This window comes from Euwallacea fornicatus, chromosome 3, assembly GCF_040115645.1.
Source record: "Euwallacea fornicatus isolate EFF26 chromosome 3, ASM4011564v1, whole genome shotgun sequence".
Taxonomy (NCBI): Eukaryota; Metazoa; Arthropoda; class Insecta; order Coleoptera; family Curculionidae; genus Euwallacea; species Euwallacea fornicatus.
Genome location: NC_089543.1, coordinates 4,941,388 through 4,960,476, shown reverse-complemented (window position 1 = coordinate 4,960,476; position 19,089 = coordinate 4,941,388). Strand labels below are relative to the sequence as shown.

The window sequence follows — 19,089 nt, the reverse complement described above, 5'->3', positions numbered from 1 at the left end:
TCTAAATGTCAAGAAATGTTATCCAGTATTTATTTATAAAACCAATATCTCTCTCGCTATCGCTCATAAACTATATAAGTTTGTATAACGCTGAACTCTTAAACAAAAAGTCGGTAATATGAACATAATTACATATCCAAGATATTGTGTGGAAAATATGTCAACGAGGAATGCTAGGAGCTGGGCTCCCCAGAGCCAGTAGTACTAGGAGTGGTTAGACCCGAACTATACTTTCGGTCACCATCACAAATATATTTGCCCGATACGAATCGACGTTTGACTAGAGATAGTCGGTAACCCATGCCGACGAGCTGAAAATCTATTCCAGACAACGTAGTTCCTTCACAGTTAAACTGAGCGGTAATTGTTGATGGATTTCCTGGGCCGTTTTCTATATCGTATCGGGCTAACATGGAGCCCACACCATTATTGTCAGAGTGCTGCGAGAGTTCCGTGAATTTCCAAACCAAACGATTATTGTCTGCAGGCCTAGATGACCACACAATTTTGCTAATGAAGTTCTTAGACCAGAATGCCTTACCACTGTGCTTGAGGTTTGGTTTGCATAGCTTTAACAACCCCCTCAATAGGAATCCCCACGGCAACATTAAGCAGAGGTGTTGGTGAACTCATAGCGTGCTGATTATACTTGTATTCGATCTTTAAATCGGTGCGTTGTTTAGTGCATTTCCAATATGCAACAAGCTGAAGAGGGCACGAGTTAGCGCCTGGTTTTGATTTTATCTGGAATTTAAGAAATAGTCTACATAGACTCTGCAATTTAAATAAAAATTTTGTGATTTACTTGATATTTGAGAATATCAACGTTGAAATAAGAGGCATTGGGGTTTTGTTCGGATTGCTTCTTCAATAATGCGCTTAAATACGACATGTTGAATTCTACTAATATAAAATCGGCGGCTTGTTGGTCTAATTCTCTGAAATCGGCAACAAAGTCATTCCAGCATGCTGCGCAACGTGGATTTCCAACTACTTACAAAGAGACCAATTTTTGATCTGGTATCACTGAAGTTAAATTACGAGTATTCTTGACTTTAAATGCTAGCTTTGCAGGATTGGGATTACTGGCGAGTATTGTTACAATACCGGCTGGAAATGATAGCATCATTTCACCGGACATTTTTACTTGGCACCTGGAAAAGTTCGTGTATCATTACTTCAGTACTTTAATACCTATCTAATGAAAATATAAACTAAGGAAATAAATTTAACATCAATTTTGCAATGATAATTTACCTAGATTCCTCAGCACCTCTAAAATAGGAGTGTACAATTTCATGGAAAGCCACTGCTAGCGGAATTGTATCTGCCATCCCAATTGTTAAAGGAGACGGTCCCCTGGAAACTCCTACTGGAACACAGGCCGTGCGAAATTCCAAACTATTAATACTGTCAGCACGGGTAATATTCGAATTCTGTTGTATCAAAGTCTTATTCGGATCAGACCTACGCGAAGGCGGTCTTGGGATTGACATGTATCCAGATGTGGGAGTCGGGGTTTGACGGCTGGACTGTTTCGGGCCTGTTTGAGACTCACTGTCCTCTGTGAATAAATCACCCAATTCTTTAAAGAAATACTATTTAGTACTCGCAATTCTGCCCAAATATGTGAATTTTACCAGTATACTTGGAGGTAACAGATAATGTAGGGGAATTCAATGCCAATTGGGAAGGGCTTTGCAAAGGCGCATACGGGTGGTTGCTTGTTGGAGTGGAAGCATTCGAAGCTGTAGGACTTTGAACAAAATTAAGGCCCAACAGTTCAGAACTCGGTTTTCCGATTTGCTGAGAGACAGACTGAGATCTTTTCATTTGCAAATCGTTATCCAAATTGGATCCGCGGCGGCCCAATCCTCCAGTGGGAGAAAGATAAATATTTTCTACTGTTGCGCGAAGCTCGTCTACTGAAGCTGACATTGGGGTGGCGCCATTGTTCAGGGGTTTAATTTCAACGTGTAGTTTAACTTCTGGCTCGTCATCTGGGAAAATTAAAAATTTAAACAAAATCAGGTGAAAACTAAAAAATAATTATGAGTTGTCAAGGTTTTACAAGGCCGTTTTAGGAATCAGTAGCTATTTGACTAGTGATATTGCAAAGGTCAAATAAGGCCAGAGGAGGAAGTCAATAAGCCAGCGCAAAAGAGGCCGCCTAGTTGTATATAGCTTCTTTTCTGAGTGCTGTGTTGCGACTTCTAGTGTTTTCTTTGGCGTGGCTCACTCACCAGAATCTGAGTCTGAAGACGAATAAAAACTACTCTTTTCATTCCACGTATTTGTCACGGCTGGCCTAATGACAAACCCATCATCGTCAACTTCTTGGTTTGGAGGGGGGTTTGGCGGAGGGAGCACACTGTCACTTTTTTGAGAATCGTCTTTCTCCTCCCTTAATTAATTTTATCTATAAATTTGGTTTTGAGATAACCTCGAATTCTTACATATCAGATTTTTCTTCTTTATTGCTTTGGTTATCAATACTATCCTTAGTTTGGGGCTTCTTGGCGGGCTTCTTCTTTTTGCCTTTATCTCTGCGACTTCTCAGAAACCCTAAAAGCGAACGTGTTTTTAATATAAGTCGCAAGCAATGTGCTACCTTTAAAGAGCAAAAATCTAATGAATAAGCTTATAATTAAAAGGGATTATTTAGGAAAGACAATTGCCAACACAACGCCAAAGGATTTTTTTTTTAATATTGGGTGGTTATAGACAAGCACAAAGAAATAGGATTTTAGGTAATTAAGATATGTGCAATGTTGCTCATAGTTTTACGGTGATATACAGTAGTTAGGAAACGGGTACCTATAAAATAAAGTTCTTCATCAAAACCGTTTCAAATCCTTTAAATTGTCGTTTTTATATCATAACGACCAAAAGCATGGAGAAACGATTACTATCTATGAGGGACTCCTGAGTGTGTGCTTAAACTCGTAAGAAATACATAATAATACAGAGATCTTAATTCAGTTATTTAAATCATTCGCTGCCCTAAACGTGTTCACCACCATTACACTGATGTTTAGCCCTGAATAAATCCTGAAGAGTTTCTGTTCACCCTCGCTTCAACATAGAAATTTACATATTTAATGAAATAATTCTATTTCACGGCGATAATGAGAGTCCCTATAATCAAGCATGAAAACCAAAACCAATCCGTAGAAAGAAATCGATACATATTTACAATATTTAGATCGATCCATCACCATTAAAAAAGAACATTTTTATTGAAATCCGGAAAAAGAAAACTTCTAATCTAGGTGCGTGCAAATGCATGCTAAGGTGGATGATTTTAATTGAAACGAAAAAATAAACGTGAAAGGAGAGAAAGAGGAAATAGAAATGTCTATTACGGTATTTGTTTTATTTGCGTACTTTTTTTTATTTCAGCTAATACAGAAGAAATTTGTCATTATAAATAGGGGAGAAGCTTTGATTCAATATTTTATTAAATATAATGGCAAGCAAATTTACTGTAGTAAAACAATCGTTTCAGTAAAGGTTTCAGTATTATAAAATTATGTTCCTTGCCTGAAATTCTGGTATATTTTTAGTAATTTTATGAATCACTGAATATCGCACATAACCGTACATACCTAACATCAGGTAAGTGGATGAGGTAACGGGTAAGTGCCTAACTTTTTACAAGTCACTATATCAACGTGTAATTATCGCCATGGGCGCAAAAGAGGAAATTATAGATAAAACCAATATTTTGGGCGATTTCCTTCAACTCTTGTTTCTTCTGTCTCTCTCAAATTAAGAAATAATAATTAATGTTTCGAAAAACTTGTGGTTTATGAGAGAAACCCGTCAAATCTACACTACAATTGAAAAATCCGACATTCAGCCTTAGATATGTTAAACAAACAATTATTTTTGAATAGTAATCAAAACTATGAGTTGCCGATAACTAACTCTCGACAAAGGTTATCCTAAAATCAACGTTTCCATTGAAACAAAAATTCTAAAAGTAAAGGATAATCAATACAATAGATAACACATAAATTTATCCACGACATGCCTTTGACATTTTAACTTCTACTTAAGGTTTTTTAAACCACCGCTTACTTTATTATAAATGATGGTATTTTTCACGTTGATGGAAATATTTTATAGATTCATCTATTTATTTGATAACATTTCCATCTTGGCGTCTAGTCTAAAACGAGCCGAGTTTTTTCGACGATTATCTGATATTTTTATGAAGATAAAAAATTATAATTTTGTATTGTTTGCGCTCCACAAATTCTGAAGAGAAAAACACTTATTTCAGCAACACGTAGCCATCGCAAGAACAGTGGAAAAGCTGCAAAGTAGTCCCATTTTCATACTCCCAAGATCATCATGCAAATAAAACAAACACCAAGTTGCTAGACTAGAAACTTTAAAATGAGACTCAAAATTTTAAGAATTACATTTAGATCCACGCTGTGACAGGCGCGTTAACTGTTGCTTTCCTTCCGGACTGGTCGGACTGGAGGGGGCACTGCAAGGCCCGGGACGGCTTTCACGAGAACCTAGAAAAACACACCCCAACCCCTTGTTAGACTCTCTATTCTAGTGCGAATTTTATGTTCATTAACTCTCATCCGGGGACCAAAAATATAGCTATAATTGTTTAAATATCCCACTCGCACCTTTTTTAGTTAAGTTTGGTCTTGAACTTTTATTGGGTAGCTTAAGAGCCAGCAATAGGTTAATATAATTTAATTCTCCCTTACAAACCATCACTGGGCAACATTAGTACTATATGACCAGCAGGCAAAATGTAAGTATATAATTTAGAAGAATTTAACAACGTACCCTGCGAATTGGACATGAAGAGATTTAATAGGGAAGTTGTTCGACGGGAAGGTTTGTTGGCATGTGTTGGCACTGCCTGATTGGTAGGACCGTTACCTTCTCGTTTGGATGGTTTTGCATTGGAGTCAGCATCGTGACTCGGTGATATAACTGGATCTTCCAAATCTAATATTCCTAAAAATATAATTTCGGCTTAGTGAAGTCTATTTCCGTCTAAATTGTTAACTGCTACGTGCTTAATATGATCTTGTTTAGACTGATATCATTCACTCTACTGCAAATTCAAAATGGTGTTCGTGTTAACGAGTTAATGGTTCAAAGCACCTAGGGTTAACTATTATTAGATGTTTTAAATTGGCTTAAAATATATTTAGTTTTGGCTATTTAAGACATTTTTTCAACCATCCATGAATTGGACAGAGAGAAACTTGTCTAAGAAGCTTGTACATTCCTTTAAAACTATAATTTCCCAGCTCTTTTCATACAAAGGTACAGGGACAAAATCGACAAGAATAAAAACTGATTGCGATCAGTTAACCAATCAAATTCTGAATCAATATCACCAATGTCACCCAACTCTTACATGATTCGTAACCTGCTTAGCGAATAAAATAATAGCAAACTCCACGGGTTAATAAATAAACCTCATCAGAATAAGCAACCATATTAGTACGCTTAAAAATATTTGAAAGGATTAGAAACCTGGCCGTTCAAGTCCGGTAGATTTGCTCCTGACAAACTGGTCTAACAGTTGATCAATAGTCAATTCGACGCACTGCTGCCTAAACTCCTTATGTACTTTTCCTGTTTCAGAATGAGCCCACTCAATCACATCCGCAAAATTATTCAAAAATTCCTTCATATGCATTAAATGACTTGTTTCTAATTCCTGGAAATTCTTCACGCTCAGTGACATTTTCTTTTCAAATTCCTCCTTCACTGTACTGTATTTGTCAACCAGCGCTTTATATTCTTCGTGGGCTCGTTTTAGTTTCTGTTCGCTTTTCTCTATATCTTTCGCAGAAGAGTTTTCCTTTTTCAATCTCTCAAATTCTAAATATCTTTGATTATAAACATCTTTTGATTTTTGTACATTCAAAGTTAGAGTTTGCATAGCCTGCACTACTTCTAATGTTCCAGATTCTTGTTCTTTTACCTGAAAATAATTAAATTGCCAAAAAACTGAGAGGAAAACATGGCTAATTGTGATTTACGCACTTTTAATTATGGTCATTACTTAATATTTACTTTTCATATTAAGCAATAATTACACATATTTGATATGGCTAATGTACATGCAAACTCCGTGCTAATAAAATATAATCCAATATAAACTGATCTCGCACTATTTTCCTGTGTTGGAGATAATACAATGTTTTATCAAGGCTTCTTCCTGCCTCGTCTTTAAACACTGCAGTTAACACAATTAAAACGTGTTTTACATTACTGGGAAAATACAATCTTATGTAGCTACATCCGCGTGAATTCGTCAATAATTAATCAAATTGAATTGAAAACCAGTCATAGGTTGCATTAAAGTTAATAAATTGCTCAACAATAACTCACATACATAGGTAGGACTGGCTGGGCGGATAACGTCACTTATATTCTTAATATGCACAACAACAATTTAGGGCAAATGAGACGTTCAATGCCACTTTAATTGATTCTAATAAAAGGCTTTTAAAATATGTATTTGACCTCTCAAATTTGTAGGGGTTGGGTAGAATTTTGCGCGCGTATTGTTATTTTCTTGAATCTTTTACATCATTAAATTCTGTCAATGTTAGACTGTAGAAAATAATAATTGCTTAACCTAATCCATCATTTTATGCCAGTCAAAGCTAAGAACATTCTCGATTATTTTGGTAAAAATTGCAATGAAGTTTTTCTCTAATAGGTGTCTGTAAAACCTTTATAGAGTCTAGATTTCCTCTAATCTCTATGCAAAATCACATTAAAGCATCAACAGTTTAAAGACAACTACAGATTGGTATATTTTGCTACAAGGAGATCTCCCATTTTATTATTTTCCAGCATTAATTAGATCTTAAACAGATCATTTTACAATCGTCGCTACCATTGTAAAATGTATAAAATTCCATAATTAATTAATTAAACTATATTATTGAGAGCAGTTGTTAAACTTCCTAGATTTATGAAGCAAGCAAATATTTAGTCATCATGGGTGATACATGTTATCAGCAAAACTAGCAAAGGGTTATTGATTTTTTGAAATATATATATATATATATATGAATCATACAATGAGGAGTACACCTAAAGACATGTATTAAAAGTCAAAAGAGTCCATACTTAAATCACATAAATTCATATTAACAAAACTGTAAAAAAACTTACCAGTTTGTGTTTTTTGTGCAGTTCATCTGCATACTTTCCAACTTCTTTCACTAGCTCTGACAACTTTTGCATGGTCTGAATATGTAAAGTTGAAAGTTTCTCTGCTGAGGATTTGATTACTTGCCATAATGGAGCAAATGTTCCTTGTGAACAGCAACTCCCTGCTTGTTTAGCAAGCTTAGTCAAAAGCTTTGAATTATTTTCTTCAATATTAGACCTGATAGACATTAAAAAATCTATTAGTCACTATATACATAGTTACGTCATAAGGAGGGAATCAAAATTTGTTGTAAACTTTAGTGCTGTACCTTTCTCGTAAAAACTCAGCGAAGTCCTTGCTGGCATTCAAGCCAAACTTCATGTTATGATACAAGACGTCAAACCCATTGTTCTTTTCACCCTGCATAGGAAAATACAGATATTATTAGTGAAAAAAAAGGTCAAATAACCTACACAGGGCAAACTATTCTATCAAAGGTACTTACCCAAAAATAATCATTAAAGTCAACAGTCATTATGCCAAATTATCATGCCAGACTTAAAGTGATAGTGTTAAAATGCAAAGGGAGATAACACCAAACCAAAAACTTAAACAATGTTAGATTGTTAAAGAAACAACAAATAATTACAAAAACACCAAAAATTCATGGGTTTTAACCGACCCTTTTAATCATATCTGAAGGAACGTAGTAAGGTTTTTGACTAAGTAATAATGGAAAAATCAATTTCCAATGTAGGAAATAACAAAAAGAAACACTTTTTAGCTTAAAAACTCTTCACCGGATCGTACAGTTCAGTTTACAATTTTTGTTTAATAAATTGAAAATTAAAAAGGGAAAAGGGGGCGTATATGATGATTTTTGACATTGATTATTTTGACATACCATCTGTTCGAAGTAGACTGTGTTCGGGTATTTGGCCCAACCGTGTACAATGTACGCGGTAGGTGCAATATTAGAACAATCTTAGATATAGGGAGTCTTAAAAAAACTTTGCATTTTGAGTCCCTTTCTATATTTTCTCACCGTTTTGAGGAGATCTTTTGTTAGCACCCGATATAATCGTTTGTACAAATCATGTAATAATATAAATATAAATTATATTAAATCTTAGTGTCCTGTAGGGTTGGGACAGATCTGTACCTGTCAATGTCACCAATTGATAATGACAAATATATTATAGATAACAATCGAGGCAGCTGTCAGCTGCATAAATAAAGAAGAGTGGATTGTTTCATTTTCCTTCTTTACTTAAAATTTTTGCTTATTTTTGTTTATGGAGAACAAGTATTGAGGTTTTTATCCATTATTTTTAACTTCTATGGTCTACGATTGGCAATACGTACTAAGAGACACCTGAAGTATCAAGATTTCACAAGATGCTAACTTCCGTGTATTCTCTGAAGACCTCAATAGGTAAAGGCAAATCAGACTTAAAACTCAAGAAAAATAAATAACTCAAAAACATAAACAAAACGGTCCTTTACACTTGTGCTCAATTCCTTTTTTAGACATTTTGTCAATTTTTCAACTACCTACAGATGATTCTTAATTAAATAGGCTAAAATAATGAAGATTTCACAATGAGTCATTCAAGTGATCCAAATCCTTTATCCCAACCTTTGAGGGTGGAAACTGAAGATCCAAGTGTGTCTGAGACTACAAACTATTATGGGCAGGAGAAGGACAGTTTTAACCATGGTAACGAAGGACATGAGAATGATTCATTAGGCCCGTTGCCCCCCAAATGGGAGAAAGCATTTACTGAAAGCGGTGAAGCTTACTTCATTGAGTAAGTACTTCTGCTAAGATTTATTTTGCATTATGAGATTGGATATTAAGTGAAACTAGAAAGTAGGTTCCTACTGAAACCTGTTTGGTTGTTCATATGCTCTTTTCAAATTTGTACACTTATTTCTGACAACGGGGTATTTAACCTAAGTGGAAGGAAGCAGATGGGAGTACAAATACCAAATCCAAACAATTAGTGACATAATAATTATTTAGAACTTTTTTAATTATATTTAATGCAATGTCAAATATTTCCTTTGTTGTCCTCCTTGGAACAGGTGAAAAATATTAAATTGAAAAGTATCAAGGTTTTTATTACCTTTCAAGATGTTTTGCATAAATTATAATATCATGAAAGAATTTTTACTAAGTTAAATGTTTATTTAGCATATTTCTCTATTAATGCAGCTTTCACTAAAGTCAAAACTAGATTCTAGGCCAAGGAATGCAGATAAAATTTTCTCAGAATTAATGCAAAATTAGTGATGTATAATGTTTCCTTACAAAATATCTTATTACTAGAACTTTGTGAAGCAATTTAAAAAAAATATTGTTACAGTCACACAACTGGAACTTCACATTGGCTTGACCCCCGGTTATCAAAGTTTCAAAAGAAAAGCTTAGAAGATTGCCTTGACGACGAGCTTCCATATGGCTGGGAAAAAATCAGTGATCCTCATTATGGAACATATTTTATTGACCATGTGAATAGAAGGACACAATATGAGAATCCAGTAATCCAGGCCAAAAGAGCAGCCTCTCAAGCTTCAGCTAGGGCTAGTAGGACATATTTTACTAGAGATCCCTCTGAATTATGTGGTCAAAGAATAAGAACATCATTGGTAAAGTCTTCAAGAGGGTTGGGGTTCACTATAGTTGGTGGGGATGATGGGGTTGATGAGTTTCTACAAATTAAATCTGTAGTGCCAAAAGGTCCTGCTTGGCTGGATGGACAGCTTCAAATGGGGGATGTTATAGTCTTTGTTAATGACACATGTGTGTTAGGCTATACCCACAACCAAATAGTTAGGTTATTCCAATCAATTAGCGTAGGGTCCACAGTTCAACTTGAAGTCTGCAGGGGTTATCCCTTACCATTTGACCCAAATGACCCAAATACAGAGGTGGTTACCACAATTGCAGTTGATGCTCATTTACAATCTTTATCAAATGACAAAAGATTGCTTGACACCAATTACAACTTCCTTGAGGGTGAAGACTGTATATCCAGGGATGAGGAGCAAATTGACACTCCTGATGACATAGATGATTTGCTCAAAGGAATAAATACAATGACCTTGGGAAAATTGGAAGTTAGAGTTCGTATAGTAAAAGGAAACCTTGGATTTGGATTTACTATTGCTGATAGCGCCTGCGGACAGCGGGTTAAGAAAATATTAGATCGGCAGCGATGTAAAAATCTTATGGAAGGTGATATTTTATTGGAAATAAATGATATATCTTTGCAAAGCTTATCCCATGACGAAGTGGTTCAAGTTCTTAAAAATTGCCCTTACAATAATGAGGCTACGATTTGTGTGCAAAGAGGGTGTTCCAACAAAACCACGAACATTCGAAATAAGCATAGAAAACTTGAGCCTAAATATGGATCCAAAGATATTGTGAACGCACACAGAAGCAAAACACCCACTGCGGATTTGTACAGTACTCAACCTCGCGAAGTGCTGCCTAGTAGACCTAAAACACCGCTTGTAGACACGAGAAACCTCAGCAAAACATCATTAAAGGACATTAACTCCAACTCAAACGAAGTCCACAGAGAGTTCCAAAATGATGTTTTCCCTGTTGATAAGGTTCAATTACCTTCATCAATTATTGACAGCCATGAAGAAGACGAGTTAGATGTGGATATTCCAGAGAATAATCAAATTAAACCATCATATGAGTATCCTCCTCCTGTAGATCTCAAGTTCAGTCCTTATATGCCTCCTCCTCATAGATACGATTGCGCCTGCGCCTTCTGCTCCAGCCCCAGACCTAATGTATTAGATATTAATAATATAGATTACCCTAATAATAGGAAAAAAGTGAACAATTATTGGCCATATCAGATCAACAGCAGGCACGACTATATTACGATGCATGTTGTTCTAAATAGGCTGGAAAATGGATTTGGGTTTAGGATCGTTGGAGGAATAGAGGATAAGTCACAGGTAGATATTTTATTTTTAACAGTAGCAGTTAACTTTACTGTTATGTCTATAAAAATTCGATTCTCACTTCTTTCGTTCCTGGCCATTTCAATATTTTTTGTTAAAAATATGTGTTCAAGGTGGCTGTCGGCCAAATAGTTCCTGGAGGTGCAGCAGACTTAGACGGGCGCATGCAGACAGGTGATGAGATAGTCAGCGTTGAAGGTTTTTCGGTACTCAAAGCAGAACACCGGCAAGTCGTTCAATTAATAAACGCTGCTGCTGCTAGAGGCCAAGTTAGTCTCATCTTGCGGAGACGGGTTTTCACTCCGCCTGGCCCAGGACCAGTTAACTACACCTCCATAAGCTGGTCTTTGGAGAACACCTCTCCTGCCTTGCCTGCCAATCATGCTTCTCCTTTGGTACTTGCCAGTCCAACTGGACCAACGTATGATGTTACCGTGCAAAGGACTGAGAGTGAGGGATTTGGTTTCGTTATCATATCCTCAGTCAACAAAATTGGATCTACTATTGGTAAGTAGTAATAATTTTCTTATAAATAGCAACTATTTAATCAATATAAATGAAAAAGGGACCCGTTACAGCGCGTGGCGCAACAACCATTCAAATTTGATAGTTAATTTCACCTGTAACGTTTCAGTTGTTGGTTAGTTGATTTTATTCTAATTTAATGAAGCGGAAAAAAAATTACATTTTAATACTCATAAATGAAACCTTTAAAGGACGTTTAATTGAGGACAGCCCCGCGGAACGATGTGGAAGACTGCGCGTTGGGGACTATATTGTAGCTGTTAATCATATAGATATAATGCATTTAAGTCATGGCGATATTGTGAACTTAATTAAAGAATCCGGCTTATCGGTAACTTTAACAATAGCGCCTAATGCAGATTTATGATTGTTAAGGTTGTGAATGTTTAGGGCGTAATACATAAGGTGATTTATAACTTACGGAAAAAAATTTAAGATAGATTTAGTTAGAAGAGGGTCTAATATTTTTTAAAATACACTTATTGACAAATTTTAATAGTTAAAAAGTTATTACTTTTGTCTTCATCTACCCTAAAATTTTTCTCCATAAGTTATAAATCATCATGTATACATTCGTTGCGGGTATTTCATAAATTTTACCTCCAGTTTTTTCTCATGCTCGAAGCTTGAATCAAAACGCGCTTGTGATCAAAGGAACATGTAAAATGTGACAAATGATGTAAAGTTTTTGTAGGTTCATATTTTAAAAATTAAGCGTACATCCCCCTGTCTTGTTAATTCTTCTGTTTATTCAGGTTAGGGATATGTGCATAGAGGTTCTGCGACGATCTAAGTGTTTGCAATATTCTCAATACTGAAAATTGCAGAGAAAGCTACGAATAGATTACAGGCTCTTATCTCGTATTAATATACAGGGTGTCCCGAAATTAAAGCACCATATTTAAACAACGTAAATTAGGTCAAAAAATAACACCAAAACTTTAAATAAAACAATGTCGGAAAATGCTTCCTTAATGAGGTATGCCTCTTTAAAGACGTAACTCTGATGATGGTAATTTTGAAATATTTCCAAAACGGTGCAAGATAACTTTATGAAATTTGGTACGATTTTATACCTTATAAGCCTCAATTGACTGATGTGGCTGAATGGAAATTATTTCGTCAGAGGCGTGCTGCACGGGTAGTGTCGGGGTTAAAAAATGCTAGATTTTTTTTATGTGCCCCATTTTTTAGTTGCTGATGCAAAATTATGAAACCATATACGCTTCCAGAAAAAAAAGACACTCTTGGTTCACGATGCTAGGACGCTTCGTTTTCGAATAAAATGAATTTAAACATTACAATGCATGACAAATACAAATGATGCTTAAAGCGATATTTTATTAAACACATCAAAACGATTAAACAATAATAAAAAACGAACAAGAAATTTAAATGACGCACTTTCAAAGTAAGTTTTCAAATAAGTTTCCGTTTTGTTGGATACACAGTCTAGATCGTTTTTTTATGCTCTGGGAGGCACGGGAAATTTGAAACGTATTTTCTTTTATTTGATTAGCAGCTAAGTTGATTCTATCCAACAGTTCTTCCCTCGTGTTTATTTCTGTGGCATAGATTATGCTACACATAAAGCCCCAAAAAAAATAATCCAGGGGATTAAGGTCAGGTGATCGAGGGGGCCAGGTTATTGGACTACCTCTTCCTATCCACCTGCCTGGAAACTTTTCATCAAGCCAATTTTTCACGTTATTTCCAAAGTGAGCTGGTGCCCCATCTTGTTGATAATACATTTGCAATCGGGTATGCAATGGTATATCTTCTAATAGGCCTGCCAGCTCATTTTGAAGAAAATGTAAATAGTGTTGTGCTGTTAACCGGTTTGGAAATACAACTGGCAGGCCTATTAGAAGATATACCATTGCATACCCGATTGCAAATGTATTATCAACAAGATGGGGCACCAGCTCACTTTGGAAATAACGTGAAAAATTGGCTTGATGAAAAGTTTCCAGGCAGGTGGATAGGAAGAGGTAGTCCAATAACCTGGCCCCCTCGATCACCTGACCTTAATCCCCTGGATTATTTTTTTTGGGGCTTTATGTGTAGCATAATCTATGCCACAGAAATAAACACGAGGGAAGAACTGTTGGATAGAATCAACTTAGCTGCTAATCAAATAAAAGAAAATACGTTTCAAATTTCCCGTGCCTCCCAGAGCATAAAAAAACGATCTAGACTGTGTATCCAACAAAACGGAAACTTATTTGAAAACTTACTTTGAAAGTGCGTCATTTAAATTTCTTGTTCGTTTTTTATTATTGTTTAATCGTTTTGATGTGTTTAATAAAATATCGCTTTAAGCATCATTTGTATTTGTCATGCATTGTAATGTTTAAATTCATTTTATTCGAAAACGAAGCGTCCTAGCATCGTGAACCAAGAGTGTCTTTTTTTTCTGGAAGCGTATATGGTTTCATAATTTTGCATCAGCAACTAAAAAATGGGGCACATAAAAAAAATCTAGCATTTTTTAACCCCGACACTACCCGTGCAGCACGCCTCTGACGAAATAATTTCCATTCAGCCACATCAGTCAATTGAGGCTTATAAGGTATAAAATCGTACCAAATTTCATAAAGTTATCTTGCACCGTTTTGGAAATATTTCAAAATTACCATCATCAGAGTTACGTCTTTAAAGAGGCATACCTCATTAAGGAAGCATTTTCCGACATTGTTTTATTTAAAGTTTTGGTGTTATTTTTTGACCTAATTTACGTTGTTTAAATATGGTGCTTTAATTTCGGGACACCCTGTATAGGGAGATAAGAAAGAAAACCATTGAACACTTTTCTTTAATGGAATTGTATAACACGAACCACTTTGTACATAAAACATCCCTGCCTTAATATTTAAAAATGCCTTAATAAATTGTTGGTTAATGCGTGACAATAATTTTTGAAGGATCTTTTTAACTGTTTAAAACCGCAGTTTGTTTATTGGAACATTAAGAGTTTATTACGTAAAACTTTGTTGGATGGTTTCTTGTTTTCGCATGTTGGTGTTAAACGTATTATATTATTCACTGCCCCTAATTAAGAATAGTTTTAAGGACCCAATGTTAATGGTAAGTTTAAGAATATTGCAGTTCTCAGTCATAGTTCCCAATGTAACAGCAGAAACTTGATGCTCTTGAAATAATTATGACATACAAGTGCGTTATTCTCAATGTCAGTTTACTTTTGTAACTATTTACTCCATATAAGGCACACGATCTTACTATAATTAGTAAGAAAATGTTGCAATCGATCGGTAATTTATATTATGGAGAAACAAAACAAAATATTCCTTAATGTAGTAGCGAAGAACTTCGTCTCCAACTATTAATATTTTGGGCAAACCCCGAACTAAAATTTGTTCTCATTACGCGTTCAAGAATGTATGTTGATTAATAAAAGAAAGTTCAAAATATCACTAAATTTAAGTCAGTTAAAGAAATAACCTTTTGGCAATGGTTGAACTTGATAATTCAATAATCCCAACGAATCTCAATTAGGCTTAATTCATATTATTTATTTTAACGACTGACGACTTTAGGCATATTTAATACATACATATAACGTATTTATTTTTCATCATTACGTAAACGTTCATGAATTGTGTAAACCAAAAATGCATTTTATATTTACTTATATACTTTATTATACACATTAGATTTAGAATATACATTGTTATGTAACTTGCCTGTTCATCTATATTGACTTCTAGTTACAAAACGCGGTCTGTTTTGAAAAATGTATTTTTTATATTATTTAGGATCACACCACATAAATTATTAAGGAATTTGTTTGCTCTGAAAGACTTAATTGTTCAATCATTAATATCGCTCTTTGAAGTGAAATATTTCAATGTTAATTCCTAGAATATGTTAGTGTTAGAAAAATATATTTATTTATGTTTGAAAATGTTGCTTCTGGTTAGAAATCTAATTATTTCATTGCCTACAGAATAACCTCTAACATTGTATTTATCTTTACACCTTAAGGACCGGTTTTATAAGTCCGCAAACCTCAATTTCAGTTGAATATTTATGAATAATTTGAGCCAAACCTATAAAACTGGATCTAGGTGGACCAAATAGACGATCATTATCAAAGTAATATTTCAAGACTGTCTTGATAGAGCACAAGAACTAGGGCTAAACACTAATTAAGTGTGATTGGTATATTATTAGGTTAAAGTGCGGGCTGAAAAGATATGCTCAAAAAATCAAATTCTCTAATTCATATAAAATAAATGCAATAAGGTTTATAATAATAGATAGATAGGTAATGGAAGATTTTATCTCAAATAATGAAAAATACTATATGCTGTTGTTCTCTCTGTAGTGGATAGTTGATCAAAAGAAAACTTATATGCATATATCTCTCGAATTATATATTTAAGTCATCCTACTTTTAACTTTGTATGTACAGGAAATTGCTAATTATACTGTATTTACTTGCATAGAAAATGTATAGGCTTTGAGTACTAATGTATAATGACAAAAAATATTCTCATTTTTTATTGTACGATTTCTCATAATTGTTCTGGTTTAATTAATTTAATCCTTTGAAGAATTTTTAACGTTTTGATACACAAAAAAGTCCGGCCAGAATGTATTTTAACGTGTCCGAAATTAGATTCTTCATAATGTTGCCCTATAGTTAAAGATACATTATCTAAATTTGTTTACGTGTCATTTGAATTTAAGGGTGAGTATCTACATTTTTCAGTCGACAAAAGTAACGAACCTCGTTTCGGTCACGACGTAGATTTTGAAACTAGACTGATTATTGTACTATTTGTATATATCGTGTTTTGCATTTTATGAAATATAAAATCAGTTATTGTAATTAAAGTTGGTTGTTTTTCTCTTTTGAAATAAGTTACAGCTAGAGCTACCGTCGTTAGGGGTCCGGTCTGTCATTTAAGGTGTAAAACGTTCTCCGGCGAAAAATGTTAAAATAGTCTATCAGATGGGTATCTACAAATGCAATAGTTATCTAATCAAAAAAAGTCATCACATAACTCCTCCTTTATTTCAAGATTAACTATTAAGTAAAACTGTGAAAAACATATAAATCTAATCATAGTAGATATCATCTCCAATGTCCATGAAAGGTTCATATATCACCTACTTTATAAACATTTTAAAACAGTAGGCACATTACAAATAAAAAAGAAAAACAAAAACATTATTGCCAGTAATTTGAAATGACATCCTACCACTAAAATAATTTCACATTTTAATAGCATCACAGTTTTATTATTTAACGCCATCACTTTAAAGCTTGAACAGCTTTTTGAGCTGCCTCATCAAGGGTTTGAGCAGTTTGAATGTTTAGGCCAGATTCTTTAATTATTTTTCTAGCTTCACTAGCATTGGTTCCTTCTAATCTCACCACTAGAGGCACTCTTAAAGGCGTGCTTTTCAAAGCTCCAACTATACCATTAGCTATCGTGGCGCAATTTACTATTCCACCAAAAACGTTGACTAGAATGGCTTTTACAGAGGGATCAGAAGTGATTATTTTGAAAGCTGCTAAGACCTGGTCTTCTTTCACACTTCCACCAACATCTAGGAAATTGGCCGGTTCTCCTCCATACAGTTTAATGATGTCCATGGTTGCCATGGCAAGACCAGCTCCATTCACCAAACAACTGAAAAGTTTTTTTGTAATTCAAATACTTCTAATAAAAATGTGATATAAATTTTTACCCAATATTTCCTGTCATTCCTATGTAATTCAAATTATATTTAGCAGCTTCAACTTCCCTTGGGTCACTCTCTGCAATATGCTCCAAGGCAAAAACGTCTTGCTGCCTGTACTTAGCGTTATCATCGAAATTAAGTTTCGCGTCCACAGAAATTACTTTCCCTACATCGAATGAATGCTACATTGGTATTTGATGAAATTGTTTGATCATATAATGAAATGTTACCTGGATTTGAGCTCTCAAACTTAAACCGTCAAGCATGAAAATATATACTTATTTGAGAATCTTAGCAGGTCTGTATTAACACTTACCATCATCTGTTTCAACTAAAGGATTGATTTCAATTTGTACCGCATCTACAGTTACAAACAAATGCCATAATTTTTTAATTTCCTCTGCTGCTTTTGCCTTCAAGGGGCCTTTAAATTCTAAGAAATCAGCCAATTCATTGGCCATGCTGTCTGTGATCCCTTCAAATATATCTATAGGCATATTTTTTATAAGCTCAGGAGTTTTTACTGCGACTCCCTCAATATCAACTCCCCCTGTAATTTATGTAAATTAAGCTATAAATATTTTGAGTTTATTGCAGCAAAGAACCTGCAGGAGAGGCAATTATAACGGGTCCATTCTTTTGTCTGTCCATTAGTATGCACACATATGTCTCTCTTTTTATATTTACACTTTCAGCAATCATGATTTTATGTACTGAAATCCCATCTTTGGGTGTTTGTTTGGTAATCAGCTTGTGCCCAAGCATTTGCTTAACAAGATTTGGAATTTCCTCTCGTCTGAAAGTCAATCAGCTGACTTAGTACAGGGGACATGAAGAATTTGTAGGTGGTATCTTTGAGATTATGTTAGTGAACGGTGTGATTGATTAATAAAGTTTTTGGCTAGTATGGAACTTTCTTCTTTTACACCTGATAGGTACCTGTTGGTAATGTGAACACCTCCTTTGAAGCCAGTGTCAAAATGACCCTTTCCTCTACCTCCAGCCAAAATCTGAGCTTTGATGACATATTCCTTGGCGTCTGAAATAAATAAAGTCAAATTACAGTCTCGAAAAGATTTGTATATTTTTTGCACTTACTAAATTTATCAAATCCATGCTCTCCTTCTTCATCGATCATACAGAAATCTTGTATAGCCACGTTACTCCTTCGCAGCAGATTTTTGCTTTGATATTCCAGCAAATTTAAATAACGAACTGGTACCTAATATGTGCATAAAATATTTAATAAAAATTAACTTGCAGAACCTCTCCACTTACTTTGTACACCTCTTGCTTACCAGAAACTTTAAGTATCGACTTCCAAAGAGACATTTTTATGTGATTTAAGGAAAAACGTTGGTTCAATTCTTTTTTATTTGGTCTATCAGCGTTTAAAGTCCACGCGCGGGCTGTTTATTTGGTTCACTAGCTAGAGGCTAGAGGTCCAACAGATAAACATCATTAAGAGATACTATTTGGTTATGTTTAGTACATTTACGTCTGTCTCAACGCGTGTAGTTTTAAAAATATGAACAAAGACACTTAATGTGCTGTCCTTGTTCGACTGACGTGATTAGAAAAGGATGTTTTATATTCGGTTTACGTAAACTGATTCAGGTTGACCCCCTTTTCTCTCTCCAGTTGAGGAGACCAGTATCGCAGGCCTAGGAAAGGATGGTGACTAGACAGCTTTACACTCT

At 34.7% G+C, this 19,089-nt stretch overlaps 3 protein-coding genes across 9 annotated transcripts; 1 reads left to right on the top strand and 2 right to left on the bottom strand.

Moving 5' to 3' along the window:
• Nucleotides 1-8: 8 nt before the first annotated feature.
• On the bottom strand, nt 9-8,035 carry LOC136350308 (F-BAR domain only protein 2). Of its 6 annotated transcripts, none has more exons than XM_066301835.1 (14): nt 7,665-8,035; nt 7,488-7,579; nt 7,180-7,396; nt 5,521-5,974; nt 4,819-4,992; nt 4,431-4,532; nt 2,457-2,565; nt 2,244-2,404; nt 1,641-2,000; nt 1,258-1,585; nt 999-1,154; nt 806-938; nt 545-744; nt 9-489 (listed from the first exon to the last, which is right to left on the bottom strand). In XM_066301835.1, exons 1-14 carry the CDS (start codon nt 7,692-7,694, stop codon nt 174-176), a joined length of 2,832 nt encoding a protein of 943 aa, XP_066157932.1. In that variant the 5' UTR covers nt 7,695-8,035; the 3' UTR covers nt 9-173. The 6 variants fall into 6 exon arrangements, with proteins under 6 accessions (XP_066157932.1, XP_066157931.1, XP_066157934.1 ...); XM_066301834.1 differs by having other exon boundaries at nt 542-744; nt 7,665-8,034; XM_066301837.1 differs by having other exon boundaries at nt 542-744; nt 1,258-1,564; nt 7,665-8,034.
• Nucleotides 8,036-8,367: 332 nt separating this feature from the next.
• Magi (membrane associated guanylate kinase, WW and PDZ domain containing protein magi) lies at nt 8,368-16,534 on the top strand. Of its 2 annotated transcripts, none has more exons than XM_066302276.1 (5): nt 8,368-8,594; nt 8,739-8,970; nt 9,529-11,143; nt 11,263-11,656; nt 11,866-16,534. In XM_066302276.1, exons 2-5 carry the CDS (start codon nt 8,762-8,764, stop codon nt 12,039-12,041), a joined length of 2,394 nt encoding a protein of 797 aa, XP_066158373.1. In that variant the 5' UTR covers nt 8,368-8,594; nt 8,739-8,761; the 3' UTR covers nt 12,042-16,534. The 2 variants fall into 2 exon arrangements, with proteins under 2 accessions (XP_066158373.1, XP_066158372.1); XM_066302275.1 differs by having other exon boundaries at nt 8,690-8,970.
• A 162-nt stretch (nt 16,535-16,696) lies between these two features.
• On the bottom strand, nt 16,697-19,082 carry ScsbetaG (Succinyl-coenzyme A synthetase beta subunit, GDP-forming). Its single transcript, XM_066302280.1, has 7 exons — nt 18,668-19,082; nt 18,488-18,611; nt 18,329-18,428; nt 17,995-18,185; nt 17,706-17,939; nt 17,396-17,555; nt 16,697-17,337 (listed from the first exon to the last, which is right to left on the bottom strand). Exons 1-7 carry the CDS (start codon nt 18,719-18,721, stop codon nt 16,956-16,958), a joined length of 1,245 nt encoding a protein of 414 aa, XP_066158377.1. The 5' UTR covers nt 18,722-19,082; the 3' UTR covers nt 16,697-16,955.
• Between the last annotated feature and the right edge of the window lie 7 nt (nt 19,083-19,089).